The sequence below is a fragment of the Pholis gunnellus genome, assembly GCF_910591455.1.
Source record: "Pholis gunnellus genome assembly, chromosome: 19".
In the NCBI taxonomy this organism is placed as follows: domain Eukaryota; kingdom Metazoa; phylum Chordata; class Actinopteri; order Perciformes; family Pholidae; genus Pholis; species Pholis gunnellus.
The window spans coordinates 4,637,431-4,659,031 of record NC_136546.1 but is presented as its reverse complement, the minus strand read 5'-3'; the positions used below and the strand labels follow the sequence as shown (position 1 = coordinate 4,659,031).

At 43.0% G+C, this 21,601-nt stretch overlaps 2 protein-coding genes across 2 annotated transcripts in view; both read right to left on the bottom strand.

Annotated features, from left to right (window-relative positions):
• Positions 1-10,492, bottom strand: part of slc16a10 (solute carrier family 16 member 10) — a 32,213-nt gene extending 21,721 nt beyond the window's left edge. Inside the window, exon 1 of the mRNA XM_079179948.1 lies at positions 9,948-10,492. Coding sequence (XP_079036074.1) covers positions 9,948-10,290 — 343 coding nt within the window. The 5' untranslated portion in view covers positions 10,291-10,492. The remainder of the gene's footprint in view (positions 1-9,947) is intronic.
• Positions 10,493-16,075: 5,583 nt separating this feature from the next.
• Positions 16,076-20,985, bottom strand: rpf2 (ribosome production factor 2 homolog). The gene is made up of 10 exons (XM_079179899.1): positions 20,876-20,985; positions 19,777-19,909; positions 19,108-19,145; positions 18,542-18,581; positions 18,374-18,455; positions 18,007-18,083; positions 17,783-17,882; positions 17,581-17,683; positions 17,321-17,465; positions 16,076-16,667 (listed from the first exon to the last, which is right to left on the bottom strand). Exons 1-10 carry the CDS (start codon positions 20,896-20,898, stop codon positions 16,449-16,451), a joined length of 960 nt encoding a protein of 319 aa, XP_079036025.1. The 5' UTR covers positions 20,899-20,985; the 3' UTR covers positions 16,076-16,448.
• Positions 20,986-21,601: the final 616 nt, after the last annotated feature.

Sequence of the window (21,601 nt, the reverse complement as noted above, 5' to 3'; positions counted from 1 at the left end):
TCGTTATTGGCACAGGTCCAGATGTTAGATCCCATTCAGGTCTGTCAAGATAAGATGCACGACTCTAAAACTAATAATCTCACCTGCAATAAGCAGGAAAACTAGTTGGAGTAGATGTAGTAAAACAAATGTTCCTGCGGGTGAAGCATGAGATTCTTGCTACTATTCACAACCCTCAACTTCAGTCCCTTTGACAAACTGTAGACTTGATGTGGCCTTACAGTGCAACAGCCGGTCCTGCTAAAGTATGGCTTTACAGCTGCTGCTGTTCAGTCACAAAGGCCTCAGTCATAACCCTATTGAGGGCCTCGCGGTGCTGCACATTCACATCTGGACATGAGTGGACCGTATATAACTGCAACCAGAACTCCATCTCCTGCTTCCAGCAGCTGGAAGCCATTTATACTGGGCCGCACTGGAGGCTCTTGAAGGGGGGTGGGGGGCAGTAAGAAACGCCAAATTCTTTTTGGCATCCTCGTGTTCTTCTTGGGTTTTTCTGGCCTCACAGCATGGGAAGTGAAACCTATAACCCAATGACACAGCCAGAAAGTCGGGGAGCAGCCGCAGAGAAATTTACGGATGTGAAAGCAGAGAGAAAAGAAATATGCATATTTTGGAAATGGATTTCTTCTCTCTGCAGTGGATACAACAGATCCATATGAAAAACGTTAGATGGGAGTTGCGGTCCGTGTCAGAGGAACGGGGCGGTGTGTCAGGGCTGGTCGGTGATTGGGGGAGCTTTTCATCCGCCCACTTCTTTTGAGTGCACAGTTTATAGAGTATGGCTCCAGGCCTCTCATAAGATCTGTACTCAATATCTCCAGAATTATTTGCATCTGCGTCGAGTCTGAGAATGCAGCCACATCAAAGCGTTTCACTCGTTTACTGAACTCCAGACAAAAGATGACTTCAGATAAATAAGATAAAAATGATGAAATCATTAAAAAAAAACATTTTTACTTCACAGATCCCTACTGTGTATTTCTTGTAGGGCTGTGAGGGACCAAAGGAATTCTTACACTTGTACGATATTGTCAACTAAGCACCACTTGTGTTAAATCTTGTGTTTACCAGAGATGTGTTTATAAGTGTCTTGTAAGTAAGTCATTCAGCATGAAAACAAGCATAAAAAACAACTGAAGAAATCTTAGTTGACTCAGATCCAAATGACCGATAAGTCAGCTCATCGACTGAGAGGAGGCAGCCTTCATCTCTTCTCGCTCAAGCTTTTTGATTAGATTAGACATTTTATACATGTACAAAGTACAATGTTTTGACAATTAGGCCTTAAACAATTCTGTCAGTTAACAATAACGACTTAAGCTAATAAAAAAATGATACCGTGACTAGTATAAAGTAGCACACCCCCATTCAGTAATTCCTCAATAAACCTCTGTGCACATAATAATTCATAAACTGCTCTTCAGAGTTCTCAAAGATGCTTGAAAATGTAGGTAATATAGGGGCACCAGCACTAAATTGAGACTGTTTCCTAACCAGGAAGAAGTTAAATACAGACAGAGGAGATAAAAAGGAAACAAAAGCAAAGATTAGAATAAAACTGTAAAGACCAAATGAACCAACAGGTCACATAAACAGACCAGACTGATCGTAGACCTCTGAATCTTGTTATCTGTTGTTGTGGTTTCATATGGTGTATGTGATGTATAATGAGCTCTGAGTTGTTCTTTACAAACCTAATTACCTCCAGGACAATGTATTGTTCTGCGCTACATCCAGTACCCCCGCTCTAAACAATACTGAACGGGTACCAGCACTGACTACAAGGTGCCTGAGAGCGAGGCCGTCCCAGCCGGCCCCTCAGGCCGTGGCCTGATGATGCACGTCATGTGCAGGAGGCCAAACAACTGGTCCTCCCGCCGCCATTGAAGTGCTGCTCTGCCTCGGACGTGTTTACCCGCTCTCGGCTTTATCTCTCGACAACCTTCACCTAAACATCGGGCCCGAGCATACACACACGCCTGAGATTAAACAGGCCGGTCAAACATTAACCTGTGTGTGCTTAAAACCTGCCAAGGTTTATTGGGATCGATTCGATCAGTCTTTTGTTTTGTTTTTGTTTAAACTTACGTTGCCGTGCAGGCCGGCTGCTACAGCTCCCGGCTCCAGTCTTTAGGAGATACAGAAACGGACATATTACAATTTTAATGACCACGTACTTAACTTAATAGGAGACATACATGAACATCTACTTTGAAAACAGGGAGGGATGACTCCAGGGTTGGATTCTGCTGGGAAAGTGGCGCTACTTTCAGATTTCCTTTAAAGCAAACCGTGGAAAAGAAAACATAAGGCAGGACTATGTAACTTTTGAATAAGAAATAACACATTCCTTCTTCAGTCCCAGCAATGCTGCTTTGATACAGGACTTAACTATCCATGTTTTTGATTGCAGTGCATTGATGGACACACGTGTGGGACTGCATTGACGTGCACATACGTGCACTATTTCTTAGCTGGGAGCGGTGGTGAGGCTCCCAGTTAACGCAGAACTTTTACACTCAAGTTTTTGTACAGATTAAACGAACGCCGTTTCCCCAGTATTTCCTTTGTGCTAAACTAAGCTAACCGGCTGCTGCATGTAGCTTGTTTCGTGGACAGATACTGTATGAGACTAGTATTGATTTTAGGGCTGAACAATGAATCTGGATTTTATTGAAATCTCAATATGGAAATGGAGCAATATTGCAAAATGGCAGAAGGCACAATATGTGTTAAAAGGTAAAATATGTGTCGAAATACCATTCTGAATAAAGTATTGTGGTGGCACAGATGTCCCAAATCTTTCTTTTTTTAAATCACACCAAGAATATTTAAATATATTTTTCCAATTAAAATGACAATAATGATGCAAATATGATCATACCCTTCAATATCGTGAACCATATCACAATTGCAATATCAGTCAAAATCATCGCAACTAGATTTTTTCATAATCGCTCAGCGCATTCTTACCCTCCACCATGGAAGCATTAAAGGATATTTTCATAATTCTCGATTATCCATGGCTTTTGGCCATTTTACCTGGTCTCCCTTATAAGGGAGGGGCTACCTGGACCCATGAGAGAAAACTGATTCTTTGCTTTGGCCACCTAAACTCTGAAGAAGGTTTCATGAAGATTATGTGCGTCTGCATGACAAATACCTTCACAAAAGGGCCAAAGGGAGAAGTCTGAATTTTGTTCAACCCCATATCAACAGGTTCTTTTGATTCGCTTACGTTACGATGACACTTGCATTGAGCTGTACAAGGCAGCAGAAACCAGAAGTGAGGAGTCAGCAAAAGGAGAGAAGGAAATTCTTTCCCTCTCGTTAATATGTAGACGAGTTAACATCCAGTGTGAGTTGCACAAACCTACCTGGGTCAGGGTTGTATTTCTTGTCGGTGGATTTACAGCCACCGCCAACTACATTTCATCTAATGTTGACAGCGGCAGGTCAAACTCCAGCCAATCACTGACACGTCAGCTGCAGTGAGCTCTGTTGCTGTGTGTGCGTGTGTGTGTGATCGTAAAAAAAAACAACACATATCCCGGCTACCTCACGCTCAGCGTGACAGGCCCAGTGATACTATAGAACAATATTTTCAACTCAGCCGTACAGTCAGCGTGTCTATTTCACATCAAGGGACAAAACATCGGCTTCGTGCGTCGTCCTCTCCTCCGTGTTCTCCTTTCACACCGAGTGAAAATAATATTCAGCCAAAATATGATCAGGGGACTTCTTGTTGTTGACATGAACGTCAGTCAACCACGTGAGGTCAGGTTACTACTTTATTCACCCCTTGGGTCGGAGCCTAAGTCCACACACTGCTTCTTTTTTTAACAAGCTTTTGTTAGCTGGCTAACTAGCTAGCCGCTAAAATAGAAAAATTGAGCAACTTGAGGCTTCATGTCAACACTATTCACAAGATTGTGTTATGTAATCATGGCATCGCAGCACCGTCATAACATTTAGTTTACAGCTTAAAAAAACACTGAAGTGTGCAGTTCCCTCTTTAGGATTCATGAAAACAGCAGAATAAAAGGACTCCAGACCTCCGGGTTGGTCCGGAGGTCTTTGGCTGCTCTAACACTGGATGACGGGCAAGTGGCTTTCCTGGCAGCGGGCCCAGGAACAGCCCCATCTGGCATTCCCACAGTGAGGGAACCAGAGCCTGGAACACAGATGTGAAGGCCACTGACCTGACAATTCAGGCCAGTCTATGGGCTGGACCTCCCCGCCCCAGCATTGTGCCCTGTGATTGGTTGATTATGACACCATGAAAAGAGAACAGTTGTCACGTGAGAGCTGAGGACGTCAATCGGGCTGGTCATGGTAAACTCAAGTCCTCATGCAACAACACCATAGAAATGCAATCAACATTTTGTCTCAGCAAACAAGATTTTATTGTAGGTTAGCTTAACAAGGATTTGTCGTAGCTTGTTAGCGTGAGCCACCTAGCTGCTACGTGAGCACCACGGCAGCTGTTTGGCTAGAAAAGACACAACAAGACATTTTCATTTCTGAAGTATTTTCAAATTGACACTCTACGACAGGTGGATCGTTCCTTAACGCACATCGATCACCAGGAAATTAAGACTTATGGGGACCAAAAGTGAGTGATATTTTGCAACGTAATTTTAGGTAGCTTGTTACAAAAGTAGGGGTTTAGGAAGTTTAATGTAGGACATGGAATTAACGCCTTAAAAAGTAAGATACTGTAACTTCCAAACAACATTTTTAAAGAGCTGTAGACTTCCTGCCACTGATCTAGGACAGTTGCTCACACACCTTTTAAACTTAACATCTAAAAAAGGCATAAAAAAAGGAATCTACAAATTGGTCTAACAAAGGAAACTGTAGATAAAATACACTCCCCAAACCATCCTTTTCATAATGAAATCATGTTTGGTGGTTTAGTACTAAATGCACAAGGAGGTACTTTGGGAGCATTTGACGATCAGCAAGTTTTAGCATGAGGAGAAAAAAAAGCACGTTGCAACACGTCCATCGCTTATCACGGTGAGACCAGATGGGTTTTCATTGTGTGACTGCTAGTATTCCACCGGAGAGGTTTCTACTGTGAGCATACAGTCTCCATAAAGAACAGACGTGTGAAATGACCTGTGGGGCAAAGAGAGTCAAATTAAACCCGATAGCAGGCTTATTTTAAGAGCTATTGATCTCAGTTTCATTTTTGCATATTCATGCGATGAGACATGATAAACTGTGATCTGATTATTTGTCCAGCTATAACTCATCCCTAAGCAATCCACCAACGTAATCGATCAAATCCTTGTGTGTTGAGAAGTAGTTTTTACACTGCCAGTCACAGCAAATATCCAATGGAGATCATTGATGTCTCTCACAGTTCTGTCAATTAAAATCTGTTTTTCTCCTGATCGGAGGCAAAAACACCAGAGGAAATATATGGAGGAAAGGATCTGACTTGAATGAATCACGATGTTTATCAAGTCTCCTTGGCCTCTCATCCTGCCTGTCAAGGCGTCCGAGGTCCCCTCCCACCACCACTTCCTCTACGCCGGTGTCCAACTTCGACACCGCTCGACAATCTGATTAATGCGCGCCTCCCCCTCTCACAACAGGAAGACGTGCTGCAGAGTGCGGTGGTCTCGGCTGAAGCAGCACTTCATGTACTCACTCTGGTAAAAACACACAAGGAAAAACAGGGCATAGCAGGAAATGCGCTGTTATTGTCATCAGAGGAGCGAGACGGCAGGACGCGGACTAAATTTAAACCCTGCACCTTTAAATCTAAAAAAGGTCAGACCTTTCACAAGGTATGCAGTAAGGGGAACATGTCCCACGACACATCAAGTACACCAACCAGGGAAACTGCTTCAACCGCACTGACTAGAGTTCCTCGGCATTCAGCCTCGATGAATGACAGTTGTGACTGTATGAAGCCCCCGCGACTACAGGGTGAGAGCGCAAAGGAAAGGAAAACACACGGTACAGCATTCGTCATTTGCACAAAGCAAAGTTGACGTCAAACGTCGCCCGTGAGCGGTGAGAAACCGCGTTGCCACACTGTGACGGGACAGTAGGTGAAGCAATCTAAACATGTGGTAAAAACAGAATATAGAACGATGAACTAAAAGGTAGGGCTGTGCAAAAATATCGATATAGCTTGCTATCGCGATAGTTTTTTAAATGATAGTGTAGCAATAAGTCCGTGACTATCGATACATTTTTATTTAAATGTTCTTTAAATTGCCTTGAATCCCTGTGTTTATGGGATTCGTGTAGTGAAATCAGTTATGTTAAATAGATCAACATGGCAATCCGATCAGCGGAAAAGAACATCAATACTGGACAATTCTACTTAACTCTGGAGAACCGAAATTATACGTTTTATTTACTTTCAATGACAACTTTTTTAAAACTGCAATAAAGTTAGGAAACAGACAAAAAAAAGGGGCCAAAAGTTCTATTAACAACCACGAAAAGCAAGCAGGCTAAGAACCCGTGACGTGTTCTGTCTGCCTATCAATCTCCTCCGTTTCAGAACCATGGACAGCGGCGCAACTACACGCGCTAAATCCGTCAAGCTATCAGATCTAACATGGAGCCCACATGGTCACTAACTGCACTCCAGGAAGGAATATGATCAAATTTTTTGGATAAACAAAAAAGCGATTTCAGAGAGAAGGAGAGTCGGATAGTTGTCTGTCTCATGTTTACGATGCAGAGCTCCATCAGAGTCCTGACGATAAAAACCCAAAACCACGATGACACAGCAAAGTGACCAGTAAGAGGTTACCATTCCTGTCAGTTTTTTTAAACCGACCAGACTGGGGCTGGGCCTAATCTTTCTGGCAAATTCCAATTACCAAAAAAAAAAAATGTAAAACAGAGCTTCAGTGAAGACTACCTTTGTCAAGATCAAGTCCAAAGGAACCACGGCCAAAGGTTTGGAGAGGTCTAAATGATTAGATAACAAGCTGAAGTTGAACAAGGGACAGCGTGTTCCATTTCATGGTAAAAAAAACAACTATTCTGCAGCACTGGCAACATACTGCAGAGAACATATTTGATTAATGTTTTCTTTTTGTAAAAAACAACAGTTTATTTCACATTTCTGTTGCTTTCATTTTCAGTACGATCACAGTGATCATTGTAGATTGAAATCGACAGGCATCAAAAGAAACAATATGACCCGTTCAAGAGCTCTGTTATCGCTTGTGAAAACAAGAGAACGATATGAAACCCTTGGTGGAAGTTGCATAAGCATGCCTGGAGTCCAACTGTCGTCCCCTCCTCCTCACATTCCCATCGTCCAGTTGTCTCAGCCTCGCTTGGGGGGGGGACGGGGGACATCACTCATCAAGACAGAGTGCCAATGAACTCTGTGCATTGGAAGGGGGCGGTGTGTAGGTGGTGTGTGTGTGTGTGTGTGTGTGTGTGTGTGTGTGTGTGTGTGTGTGTGTGTGTGTGTGTGTGTGTGTGTGTGTGTGCGTGCATTGGGTTGGAGTGCAGAATAGAATATATCCACGGCAGACAGAGCTATGACAGCAGCAATAATACAAGATAGTTGCATTTATTAAAAGATAAATTCATTGATTTTACTAAAGTGGATTCGTAATCTCTTGTTAGATTTACATTGTGAACAAAGTTCATCACCAAAAAGCGAGCAATTAGTTAAAAAGTAAAGTATGAGTTACTGTTCCAAGTATCCATAAAGTTAAGTATATGTGTCTAATCGATACATATGTTGCTCTCAAAACAGGTCACAGGAAATGACTCAACGACATTATCATTGCTTGCACTCTGAAACATTACCTCCTCATTACACGTCTGTAAAAATGTGACTTTGTTGCTTGTGTCAGCTGCAGGCCACCACAGCTTAAAGGGACGAATGAGCAACCTTCTACAGCGTTGCTGCAATTTCTACAGCGATCCTCAGGAACCTTTAACGTCCAGATGAAAAGAAAAATGCCTTTTTAAACCTTTTCATTTTGTTGCAACTAAAAGAAAGAAGGAGATTCTGTCCCGTAACCACCTCTCACATTAAACTAATGTAAAAGCAGCTTTTTAGATTATTCACAGTGCGTCCTTGAACGGTTAAGAGTCTAGATAACCACAAAGGGCTTCCATACAGCTCTGGTCTTATACGGTATCAAAATGTGGTAACAATCACATCAGAGCGGCACCAGGTCATTATTCAAGAGGCAAGACCATCTCTCTCTCTCTCACACACACACACACACACACACACACACACACACACACTTACAGTGCCTTGCATAAGTATTCACCCCCCTTGGACTTTTCTACATTTTGTCATGGTATAACCACAGATTAACATTTATTTAATTGGGATCTAATGGACCGACACAAAATAGTCCATCATTTGGAAGTGGGGGGAAATATTACATGGATTTCAAAATTATTTACAAATACAAATCTGAAAAGTGTTGGATGGTGTGCTCAGGGTGATGGGCAGTGTTGGGTTTTCCGCCACACAGCGTTTTGCATTGAGGCCAACAAGTTAAATTTTGGTCTCATCTGACCAGAGCACCTTCTTCCACACGTTTGCTGTGTCTCCCACATGGCTTGTGGCTTATAGTTGTCCAGATTCTCCCACCTCAGCTGTGGATCTTTGCAGTTCCTCCAGAGTTACCGTGGGCCTCTTGGTTGCTCCTCTGATTAATTTTCTCCTTGTCCGGCTTGTCAGTTTGGGTGGACGGCCTTGTCTTTGTAGGTTTGCGGTTGTTTTCTGACGATGGATTTTATGGTGCTCCGTGAGATGTTCAAAGCTTGGGATATTTTTTTATAACATAACCCTGCCTCATACTTCCCCACAACTGTTTGGTGAGCTGCTTGATCTTCATGATGCTGTTTGTTCAGTAATGCTCTCTAACAAACTCTGAGGCCTTCACAGAACAGTGTATTTATACTGAGATCAAATTGCAGAACAATTTACTAATTATGTGACTTGCAAATATGACTTGTGAAGGCAATTGGTCGCACCAGATCTTTGTTAGGGGTTCCACAGTAAAGGGGGTGAATACTTATGCATTCAACACTTTTCTGATTTTGTAAATAATTTTGAAATCCATGTAATATTCCCCGTCCCCCACTTCCAAATGATGGACTATTTTGTGTCGGTCCATTACATGAAATTCCAATGAAATAAATGTTAATCTGTCGTTATACCATGACAAAATGTAGAAAAGTCCAAGGGGGGTGAATACTTATGCAAGGCACTGTACACACACAGCAGGTTGAGGGATTTTCACTATGTGACCCTTCCCTTGACCCCGCCCCCCCTGTTCGGTCAACAATGTGATTTAAGAGCAGTAAGATAAGGTATAGGTATACCTTTTTAACATCTTCTACACACCACCACGTGAGGCACAACGTAATGTCTGATGATTTAACGCCATTACTTTTTAAAGAGCAGCCTCTGTGACATAATGTAAGTGCCGCATCTCTCTCTCGCGTGTCCCGGTGTGATTTTTTTATAGACATGTCCTCGAGAGAGCACGCAGCACCTTCAAGCTGCCCGCAGCTTTTACACAACTGTAGGGCACAAACCAGTAACACCGCAGAAAGTAGTGCCACCACGTACAGGGTTTAGGCGGCAGCACTACACCACCGTATGTCCCCACAGCCGTGCCACCTAACCACAGACAGTTGCTCTAGTTTCCCCCTATAAGGATTATATTACCTGCTAGCTGACATGTTAGCTTACATAACGTGCTTCTTTAACTTAATGTGACCCACGAGCGCGACGTGTACAATAACTTTTAATTCACTGAGTCACACCGAAGAGGACCTCCAGAGGAGCTAGCTTCTTCTATCATAGAACTCAACTTAAAATAGGCTACTTCCGTTGCATGCTGACTTTTAATGCCATTAGCGGGACATTCAGGCGAAACGACCAAATGTTTGAACTCCGCCCTCCAACCGGCGCTCACCTGTCTTGAAGCGGAGGTCATCGTCCTCCTCGGAGCCGAACTCCCGCAGGAGCGAGAGGAAGAGAATACCGAAGGCGTTCTGGATCCCGAACACCGAGCCGTTACACCACATGGCAGCGAGCATGACCACCCAACCCCAGCCGCCCTCGGGGTGCACAAACTCGACCTCCGCCGCTCCGGGAGCCGCGGCTTGCTCCGCCACCCTGCTGTTCCCGTTCACCTCCTTCTCCTCCTCCTCCCCGTCCTCCTCCGACCGCTTCTCCTCCGCGGGCACGCCGGCGGGCACCTCATCCTTACCCACTGTATCCACTTCTTCTGGCACGTGATTCCCGCCTTCTGTCATTGTTTGTGTTACTGTCAGGTTTATGTCGATGAGCAGAGGAACTGCAGTGTTTGTCCTCAATATCTGGAGGTATGTAACAGTTCAATGACAGAGGTAAGATGAAAAGTCAAATGCGTGGTTATCTGTGATCAATGACGGCTTTCGGGTCACGGTGAAGTCGCATCCATTGAGGCGAAGCAGCGGTGTGAGAGTGGAGCTGGTGAACGCAGCATCTGGTCCTACAGTAGCTGTCAAAACGCTGCTGTTGCAATATTATAAATAGACAGTGTGGAGGGGCGGGGCTCCGGGGAATCCTGCTGCTGATTGGTTCCCGTCATTCCACCGTGACGAAGCAGTGAATGAGTGAAATACAGACTTAATACTTGGTTTAGCAGACACGTTTAGCACGACTAGTGATTCCAAAAAGGATACATTATACACCGCATACTGTTTTCCTACCTTCGGCTCCACAGTAGGAGCTGGATCAGATTGTCGCAGCTGCCAAGATCTTGCTGCGGCAGTTGCCAAAGGTTTTAAGCCTTTATTTTTGGTATTTTAACAATATGTGACAATACATTGAGGTCCTTGGGAGTATGACTGTTTGTAGTTGTAATTGGTTTAGTAAAAATTGTAATATTATGGCTACTCATTTTAATTAAACTAATTTAATATAGGGCAACATCAGTTGGCACTTGTTGGCAACAATAAACACTTTTAGGCAGTGGGCTGAAGGAATGTAAATTGTGAACATGGATAAGATGCATTGTACTGTTTAGAATGATGAGAACCCATATCACCTACTGATTTGTATATATATATGTATAAACATTAATATACATATACATACATATATAAATATTGATACATATATATATATATATATATATATGCTACACAGTATATAGATGTATATATAAAATCAGAATCAGCTTTATTGGCGCATACAAGGAATTTGACTCCGGTTTTTACGTGGCTCTCAGCGTACATAGAATATACAAATAAACAAAAAACAAGGACAACAAAGTAGAACATAGGTAAGAATAAAGATTTAATTATGTACAGTATAAATATATATCCAAAAGTATGTATATGGACATAAAGAACAACAATGACAATAGAATTGAGGAATTAGTGCAGTATATCTGAACCCTAATGCCGTGTTCACACCAAACGCAGCGCAAATTCTTTGTGCGAGTAGATTACATACAAAGTCTATGCACAGACGCTATGAGACTGGAGTGACGCGAATTTGCGATGGCGCGGCACGTTTGGCGCGGCGCGATTGATGCGAATCGCCCACAACGCGCGAGTTGAAATTTTTCAACTTCGGCTAAAAAATCACGTGACGCTGTGGCGCGATAGCCTATCAGCGTTGAGATGTTTCTCCTCTCATCACTGACCTCCTGCCCTCGTTGAATCAGGAAATAAATACTGTAGCCGTCTGTGTTCACCCAGAGCTACGATACCTCATATCAGCAGAGACCAGACCAAACTATGTGTATAAATGTGTGTGTGTAAACCATATGGTACAAACGATGAATAGACGCTACCGTATTTACATCTAGATGACGTTAGGTTGAGTGTTGATGGAGCTGCTACCATGTTAGCATAGCCTAGCAATGATCGATCCGAGCGCCATTGAGAAAACAAGTACAAATCGGCATCATTACGTAGTTATTTCGCAGTTCCTTTTTATTGGTTTAATGCCGTTAAATCACAGCCAAATCAGTTTATTTTTTTGTTCATACAGCTGTAGTAAACAGCCGACGTGACGTGTGGCTTGCTAGACACGGTGAACAGCTCGATGAAATCCACGGAGCTCCTCTGGACTATGTTATGAACCAGACATGACGGCGTTTAGTTTCCCGTGATATGACTTCCACAACACGTACTAAGCAGAAATACAGGTTATTTTTTCCACGGTTAATGGCGGACAGTTGAACAGCTTTCAGGGCAATAAGCCACGCCCCCTCTCCGGCGCGTCCAGCGCGATTCACGTGAATGAACACAAATAGTCCCCGGAGAGACCGGCGGTGCGAATGGCGCAATTAACGCGATTTGGGCAACGTCCATTGCGTTTGGTGTGAACACGGCATAAGCCTTTTTTTAGGCCTCTTCTCGAAAATTGTAACCCATACTAAAGAGACTACAATTCTGTAACTACAAGGTCTAATTAAAAAATGTTGGTGCTTGAATAACACTAGGGATTGTGAGTTTTGATGAGATGAGTACATTTTGTGTATATGTTACTGGTTAATAGTAGCTGAAGACTGAACACAGCAAACAGGGGAAATTCCCAGGTTCGCCTGAAGAAAAAGCACTGTAATTTATTAAATGAGGCCCTTCCTAGCCCACAAACATTCCCAATTAATAGCACAAAGGGTGCAGGTGCCTCAGAAAAAGATTTGGTGTAAATAAAGTGAAGCAAACCCCAGTTATAGGTGTTTATCTAAAAAAAAACATGCCAAATTCTCATTTTCGAACCAGGATTTGCAGCTGTTCCATTGTACTTTTATATACTATTTAACTATATATTTCACTATATTTCACTTTGTTTATCACTCATATTGTACAATCTATCATAACAGAGCTGTTTGGCTTCATTTTGACCCATTTTGACCCACACCCATGTGGTCCATAAAGTGATTGACAGAATTTTCAGCCAATTAAACTCCAAAACCGTGCCGCGGTCAGCCCCCAAGCCCCCTGTATGATTCGCCGCCGGCATTTTGACCACCATTTTGGCTCAGATGAACGGAGAAACGCCATTTTAAGTTCCAGACGTACTCACTTAGCAGACAAACACATTTATCATACGGAATAATTTGGGATTTTACAGTTTTCGCTCTGAAAACCGACTCACGGTATGATACAGTTCTAATATTTGGCAGCGTGGGAGTTGTGCTTTCTGTGGCTTGTTGGCTGTAACTCCTGAACGCTTTCACGGAGAGAAGTTTGGATGGTATGGCTGAAATCTGTGTGAAGTGCTAGTGCTCTTAGCTGCGTGATATGCTAGGGGAGACGCTATGGTCCCGGTTTTCGAAGCATTCTCTGAGATGTTGGCTCGCCGTCTGTGGCGTCAAATACATGATATTATGGCGGATCTTCTTCGTTAGTTAGTAGAATAGTTTATAATGGTGTTTGCAGTGTGTAAAATGGTTTACATGATGAAGTTAAGGAGACTTTTTTCGAAAGAATAAAAAAAAAATAATAATTTCTTTTATTTATTTCTTTATGAAAAGTCCATTCTACGACATTCGGAACCGAGCCTCGGAACCGAACGGAGACCTTTTGGGCTCGCTCGGGTCCAAGAGGTTTTTAATTGTTCATCAGAGTGAAGGCCAGTGGACAGAAGCTGTTCCTGTGTCTGGTGGTTTTGGCCTACAGAGCTCTATAGCACCTACCAGAGGGGAGGAGTTGGAAGAGCTTGTGTCCAGGGTGTGATGGGTCTGTAGTGATCTTTCCTGCCCGTTTCCTGGGTCTGGAGGTGAACAAGTAGTCTGCCCTCCAGGATGGATCCCAGAAACCTGAAGGTCTCCACAGCAGACACAGTGCTGTTGAGAATGGCCTCCTGAAGTTCATGGTCATCTCCAGTTTTGAGCTTGTTCAGCTCCAGGTTGTTCTGACCAGAGGACCAGCTGTTCAAGTGCTGATAGTCCGGGTGCTGGGTGGGATTTTTCCCAGCCTCACCATGCTGCGTTCTGTCAGTCAGGAAGTTAGTGATCCACTGCAGTGGAGGCTGGTATAGTGAGCTGGGAGAGTTTGGGTTCAAGTATTTCCGGGATGATGGTGTTGAACGTTGAGCTGAAGTCCACAAACAGAACCCTTGCGTATGTCCCTGGGGAGTCGAGGTGTTGCAGCATGTAGTGCAGTCCCATGTTGACTGCATCATCCACCGACCTGTTAGCCCGGTAGGCAAACTGCAGGGGGTCCAGTAGGGGCCCTGTGATATTCTTCAAGTGGGTCAACACCAGTCTCTCAAAGGATTTCATGACCACAGACGTCAGGGCGACGGGCCTGTAGTCATTTAATCCTGTGATGGAGGATTTCTTGGGTACCGGAATGATCGTGGAGCGTTTGAAGCAGGAGGGGACTTCACACAGCTCCAGTGATCGGTTGAAGATCTGTGTGAAGATGGGGGCCAGCTGGTCAGCACAGACTTTCAGGCAGAAGGGCCTGGTGGACACCGTCTGGGTCCGGTGCCTTCTTGATCTTCTGTCTGTGAAAGAGCCGACTCACACCCTCTTCGCAGATCCTCAGTGCCGGTGGGGGGTCGGTTGGGAGAGGTGAGGAGGAGGCAGGGGGTGTAGGTGCTTGTTTTGATGTCAGAGCAGTTACAACCTCTCCTAAACATTGGCAGCTGCCGCGGCAAGTTTTAGCAGCTGCCACAAGCGATCGTGGCAGCTGAACTTGCGACAGGAAGTGCCACTGCTAGCTGCCGCTGCCACATTTTGAGCTTGCTCTTTCTCTAGGCGGCTCCCTCAGTGCAGTTACGAAAGGTCTCGCTTCCCCCTTTTTTCCAGCTGCTAAAAACAGACAAACTGCAAGGCAAGCAGAGGGACAGACATGCAGAAGGATGTGTGCAGTGAGCAGAAAATGACAGGAAAAAAGTAGGTAACTGTGGTTGGAGATCATATGACAAGGACGCCAGAAAAACAACAAAACTGCTTTATATGGGGAGGTCATTTTGTAAAATGGTGTTGATGTAAAAATGAACGAAAAAAATGGAACAATATCAGTAATTTGACTGGAAAATAGTTGCTAATTGTGACCACCCAGACAGTGGGAAGCAATACACAAATAGAGCCCCCCTGTTGAGGATACCTTTGTGCTAGCCTGTGTTCAGCTGTCACACAAAAGTATTGTGGTGTTAGTGTTATGAATTTAATTTATTGCATAATGTTAAAAAAAAAAATCTGTTTGTCTGTTAATCTGGGTAACTTTTATGTTTCACCACATATTTTGTCTTCTATCATTTAAAGTCACTCAAATGTATCTAAAAGGTCTACCCAGACAAAACAAAACATTCTCATTTACTGCCATATATACTGTATGGGTGATGACTGTTTATAAGAAGTGGGCCTAGTCACCGTGAGGTCACCCATTGGTTTATGGAGTATGGTTTTTGAAGCCTCAATTTTGGCATTTTGGCCGTCGCCATTTTTGCTTTTGGAACCAGGAGTGACACGAGAGAAGTGACACAAGAAGGTTGAGCTAAGTACAACCAAACACTGAAGACATTTTAAGTCGACTGAAAGGTTTCAATTAACTTTCATACTCTACATTATGGTCTATTTGACTCAAAATGGACCATCATTTAGTAAATGAACATGCTGTATTGAAGAAGACTTGAAACTAGAGATTGAGACCATAAACTCATGTTTACTGAGGGAATAAATCAAGAGAGAAGTAGAGTCATTTTCTCAGACTTCATACAACCAGAGGAGTCGCCCCCTGATGGACATTAGAAAGTTTAATGAACTTCCACATTGGCTGAATTTTCCTTTGTTTTCTATGAGCAATCACGGTCATGTTGTTAACAAATAAATCAATGAATTTAGTGATATCCCTCAGTTGAGGTCTTAAAATAAAATCAACTAAGTACTCTTTGGAGACTTCGACCAGACGGAGTAAAAAATAGTTATAAAAGTGGCCTTGAGACCAGGATCGATCTCAAGTACTACAACAGCTGGAATGCAAACAGTCTGACTTTATGACGTGAACATAAGCAAAACCAAAAGTCATGACGGGCAGAGACACAGTGAACACAAACAATTAATAAAAATGAAATCTCTAAACAACCCGACGTAATTAAGAGAGCTTTATTTCCTTTAAAGTGAGTGCAGCCGGTGAAATTCAACTTTTACACGCTCCAGCTTATAAACAACAAATTCAGCTAATTTCAGGCAGACCTCTACAACTGCAGATGGAAAACACTTTCTTCTGTTTCCTGATGCTATTGTGGTTTTGCCAGAGAGCTGAGCCAACACACTCATGACGCTCCAGACAAAGACGTATCTGAAAGTCACATGGAAAAAAACAATAGGGGGCAGGAATAATAGATCTGCATGACCACCTCCTCACCAGCACAAGCTGGCAATGCTAAGCACATGGTCAGTGTTATAAACAAGGGCACTTGTCCAGGACGTTGATCTGTACGCACGCTGGTAAAGGAGGCCTCAGCCCTCCACTTTGGCCACCTTGGGCGCCGGTGTGTCCGGGTCTGCGGCCACCTTGGGCGCCTGTGCGTCCGGGTCTTCGGCGACCTTCGGCCCCCTCCTCTTCCTCAGGCCCTTCATCTTACGCGTCTGCAGCTTGGACAAATCCTGCTTCTGCATGTGCACCCGGCCTAACTTGGTGCCGAAGGCGTCGCGGGAAATGTTCTTCTTCTTCCGGATCTGTGTCGGTGATTAAGAGAAGCGTTAACGACATGTCGGTTTGAGAATTTAACTGATTCGAATGACCTTTATTTTTTTTGTTTGCCAGATGTTTTGTCGTACTTTGGTCATTTTAAGGACATTCGAAGGACTTACTCAACAATACAACAGAAACACTGAAAAAGAAAGTCAATTTGTACCATCAATACACCAACTGTACTACAGGTACCTCTCTCCAAAACATCCAACCTCATTGTACATACTTCTAATCTTCAGGATATCTTCAAGAAGCATTAAAAAAAAAAGAAAAAAACATTGCTGCACAGCATGAGTGTATAGAGACTGGCCCAATGGGGCGTCAGTCGGCTGTTTAATGCTAATGTTAGCATTAACCTTGGAGCACAGATAAGTAGAGCCCAGTCTGGTTAAAAGTTGGACCGAGCCTGACGATGTAGAGTGTTGGATGTTGTAAAATGGTAACAGTGTAGAGGTTAAAATCTGTATATGCAACAGGCAACAATGTGGTCTCTCCTCTGGCGCCACCCTCAGGACAAACATATGTATAGATGACTGAACATAGTGGAAAGAAAACCTCAGTTAAGTCATCCAACCGCACACCTCTTATTTTCATGTCCCATCAAAGGACAGCTGAGTCAGAGAAAGACTATCTTTACCTTCAGAGCTTTGGGCCGTCTGTGGGACAACTTGAACAAGTCATCTGAAGCCAGATGTGTTCTCCTTAGGACCAAGTCGAACGACGGCCCTATCTCCTCAAGCTCTATCCGCGGCGTGCGGCACCCGGACTTCTTCAACAGACTCCTGCAATGACACATGACATCAATATCTCTGTTGTGGGGCGATGCTAGCTTAACTCGGACCAATTTAAGACGCAAACCCATTCTTAACATCATTTTTTTAACCAAATCCAACTGACCTGTAGCTGCGCATGTAGATTTTCCCCTCCAGGGCTGTGAAGTGCAGAACGTGTTCCAAACCCGCCAGACGCACCGCAGTCACGGTGGGACCTCTGAAGAAGTCTGACAGGCGGGGACAGAGAGATGGACGAGGACTGATGTTAGCAGTGGGACGGAAATGAAAGGAAACGTAGAGACACGCGGAGTAGAATCAGTGCTCACCTATGAACAGACTCTTCAGACGTTTGTGTTCGGTGTCCGTATCGAAAGCCTCCCCAGCAAACACCAACATCGGCTTGGTCCCCTCGGGAATTTTGCTGGTCTGCAACAAAAAAACACAAAAACTAGATTTTTAAGACTCCATATGTAGTCTCTGATTGGCTGGTAGGCTGTCTTCTAATGCCTCCAACAGCTGGCAGATTTTAAACATGGCGGTCATACATTACCTTGATTTCACTCAGAGAGACGAACTTCTCAATCCCAACTTCAATCATATCGAGCACGTGAAAGTCAAACAGACGACCTGCAGACAAACCAAAGGACGGTGAACATGGTGTTAAATAAGTTTATGTGACATCGATATGTGGGGTTGACTGGACCCCTTACACATCTACAGTTATTACAACATTAACTATAGACAGACACAGCACATGCATAGAATTGTGGGAAAAAGAAATGTTCTCGCTACAATTCAAAAACTATTCAAGTATGATTTATTAAATGTTTTACTGGGAATATGTACAGAAATGACATCTAACTGGTCTCTTAATGCACATTTAAAGTGGTAAGATATGATGCGGAAAGAGAGTTTACCAAATACGAGGTTGTTGGGCCGTTTCTTGTTGTGGGAGCCGAACAGAAACAGAGAGCAGTCGGACTTCTTGGATAAAAATTCCTGATTAAGAGAGCGGTGATTAGGAATGAGACTGGATGATAGATTACATTGTAATAAAGCGCTCGGGGTGCTTCTTGTCTGCTCACCAGTGATGTCGAGTCCTCAAACGGACGCGTTATGTTCTTCCTGAAAAGCAAACACGCAGCCGTTAGCTCAACGTGTTTCCTCACACCCAAAGACGGTTAACGCCGTCGACAACAACAGTTTTCACTCAACACTAGAGATAGAATCAGGTTATTATTTTCAAATTCAGCTCTGAATTGATATCCAGCTTGCTCTGACAAATGTAGGAATGATTGCTCGATCATGTAGGACTGAGTCCCTTCCTTTGGGTCAAAACATATTGAAATTAGGAAGTTCAGGAAAGTGTCATTGTCGCTCAAATAAATAGTTATTTTTGATTTCAATCCATTCTATTTGTTTCATTCTCAGCAGAAACCAGGACATGAAATATTGATGGTGAGCCAACGAAATAAAAATTACACAAAATAGTCATTTAAAATGCTCCGCTTTAATTTGTACTGAAGATTGTGATTTGTATTGTAAAGTATAGAACGTTTGCAAGAGGAAAACAAAACAAATGTCAAGTCAAATGTATTCATTCATTTCATTTAAAAGAATCTTAATGTGTCTTCTTAGTAATTTCACTTACTTCTTGTACAGCACAGCGTTGGGCTTCTTCAGGGAATACTGCAGAAAAAAAGGTGAATTCATAATTATATTAGTGAGTCAGCAGTTTTATCAATAAAAATGAATAAATAAAATAAAAAAAGATTTATGATATTTCAATTAAAAGAGTCAGTTCATCCAACCCCCCCCCCAAAATAAATTAAATTAAAGCTGAATTAAAGCGATGAACGGGCCCTCGCATCCTCCAGCATGTCCGGGTGCCGGCGGGGCTCTGGCCTGCGCGGCCGAAAACGTCCGCGACTGTTTGACAACGTGGCCGCGAGTCAGACGGTTTTTTCCTGCGTTGACCGCTCAACAATCGTTAACTCAATTAAACTCAAGAGTTTCTGATACTTCACAATCCTTTTTTTCTTGTACGTCATATGCGACGTGTTGCATGAGTTGAAATCTGTACTTATAAGCTGAATTATAAGCTTGAGAGAACTTAAATCCTACGCTATTGGAATAGAAGAAGCGTCGATAAAAAGCTGCTTCAAGAAGTGTAACGGTAGAAGAACACACAGTGGGATGTCGTCATGTCTGCCATCACCTCAACATCTGGACTATTAAGCCGTTATACCAGCACGTGCATCTGTGTGAAGTAAGTCGTGTCTGGAAGGTCTGTCACCGAGAGCACCTTCAGGTCACTTACTATGTCCTTGAGGGCCTGGGTGACGGTCAGACTGGAGTTCCCCCCTTTCATGATCATGGCAATCTTCGCATCCTCTGTCAGCTTGGGTGCTCTGCCCTCCAAGAAGCGCTTGGAGCGCTTCGTCTTGGGTTTTCTGAGGATGCACACACAAACAGAGGAGGGGAAGATGACAGTCTGCACAGTGCAGTTCACCTCAACACAAGATCAAATAATAATCATAAATAAAGAGGCAGTCAGAGTCGCAACACCTGTTTAAAAGAGTGTTAAACAGCATTGATTCAGAAGAGCTTTTAATTGTGTATTCTATTTTACTGCTGGGTATTGTCCTTTGCTAGTTAAATATAAGACATTAAATATAAAAACGTTTTTAAAAGTTTGTGCTCGAGAGAAAGTACAATGTGGTTGAAACGGCAGATATATTGAACATATCCTAATTGTTATCATTGTTGCTCTTTGATAGAATCCTAATAAATATTATAGCTTCACAAATTTAAAAAAAATTAACAGAATTTTACTTTTCATAATACATTTGGCTAAATGTCATATACAATAACATAAATATAGCCCATATTATCATTATTACAAGACTTGGTAATATCAAATTTACATTTCATACCCATCTATACTAACCTGAACATGACAAAAGGAAGCCATATTCTTATGATGCTCCTCCTTCCTCTTACCTAACAAATTACTGATATCTACCTTTTTATCTAAATAAAATAGCGACAACCTTTTCCCCCTCACGTGCTATTAATGTTATCTTCATCATGACAAGTAGGACCATAGTTTCGGAGCTAGCCCATGTAACGTGTTGCCGCTAGTTAAACCAGTTACATGCTTACGTGACTGACGTTTTAAAAACTAGCTTGACAGTATATCGCACTGACTGTAGAAAACGAGCCGTGATAAATACAACCTCATGTTATAAAGAGCCGCGTAAACAAGAACATACGTTAAGCTAACGTTAGCTTACAGGACGCCACGCTGGGCTAACGTTAGCGGTCCCCACACAGTTAGTTTCACGGGCACTGAACGAAGGAGATACATACGGACGCTTAGACACAGTGAGTTTAAAAGAGTACGCTGTCAAACTTACACTATACCGTCTAACTGCGTCATTTTAGAGTCTTTATTCGTCTTCCTGTCGGCTGCACGAGCGCTCACGTTGCGGTTCCTCCACGTGAATGCGAGCGGCGGAAGACAACATTGGTGATGTTCTTCTTCTTTGGTGGCTCGGTGGTTGATTTCCTGCGTCGAGTGAATTACCGCCGCCCAGTGTCAAAAACTCCACTGCACGTCTCAAACTGTCCACTAGGGGAGCTACCGAACAAGACAGACCGAAATAACTACAGAACCCCAGCAGTAAGTCAAAGCGTTATAAGATTCTGTGGCCTGCTGGGAAGGGTAATACTTTACAAGCACTGTGGACACACCCCAATTCTTAATAGCAGTTTAGCATGGGATTGTAGATTATGTAAATATTATTTTAGGAGACTGTGAGGTATTATCTCTTTTTCCATAGTCACTGCTGTACTTATACATAGCAGCAGTGGTTGGATAGCATTATTATAAGGAACTGGAGTGTCCTACTATACTAAGGATTGGGTGACAGAGTGAGAATAGAAAAGGGATGACATCTAATCAGGTTTAAGTAATCAGATTACAAAAGAAATTCACTATAATTAGACCAGATTATATTTGAAAAAAAAGAAGTTGCCATCAGATAATAGTTACATGATTCATTTTTTTATTGCATCTTTAAAATATATGGTTATGCTATCATGTTTTTGTACAGGTTATTTGATTTGACCAATTTTAAATG

What these genes read in the sequence shown, in the direction of transcription:
- rpf2 (XM_079179899.1), bottom strand. Translation starts at nt 20,898, where the DNA reads ATGACGCAGTTAGACGGTATAGT. An exon ending in TTGAGGACTCGACATCACTG is followed by an intron (nt 18,456 to 18,541) that starts GTGAGCAGACAA and finishes TCTCTTAATCAG; the next exon opens with GAATTTTTATCCAAGAAGTC. An exon ending in GACGGCCCAAAGCTCTGAAG is followed by an intron (nt 16,668 to 17,320) that starts GTAAAGATAGTC and finishes TCACCGACACAG; the next exon opens with ATCCGGAAGAAGAAGAACAT.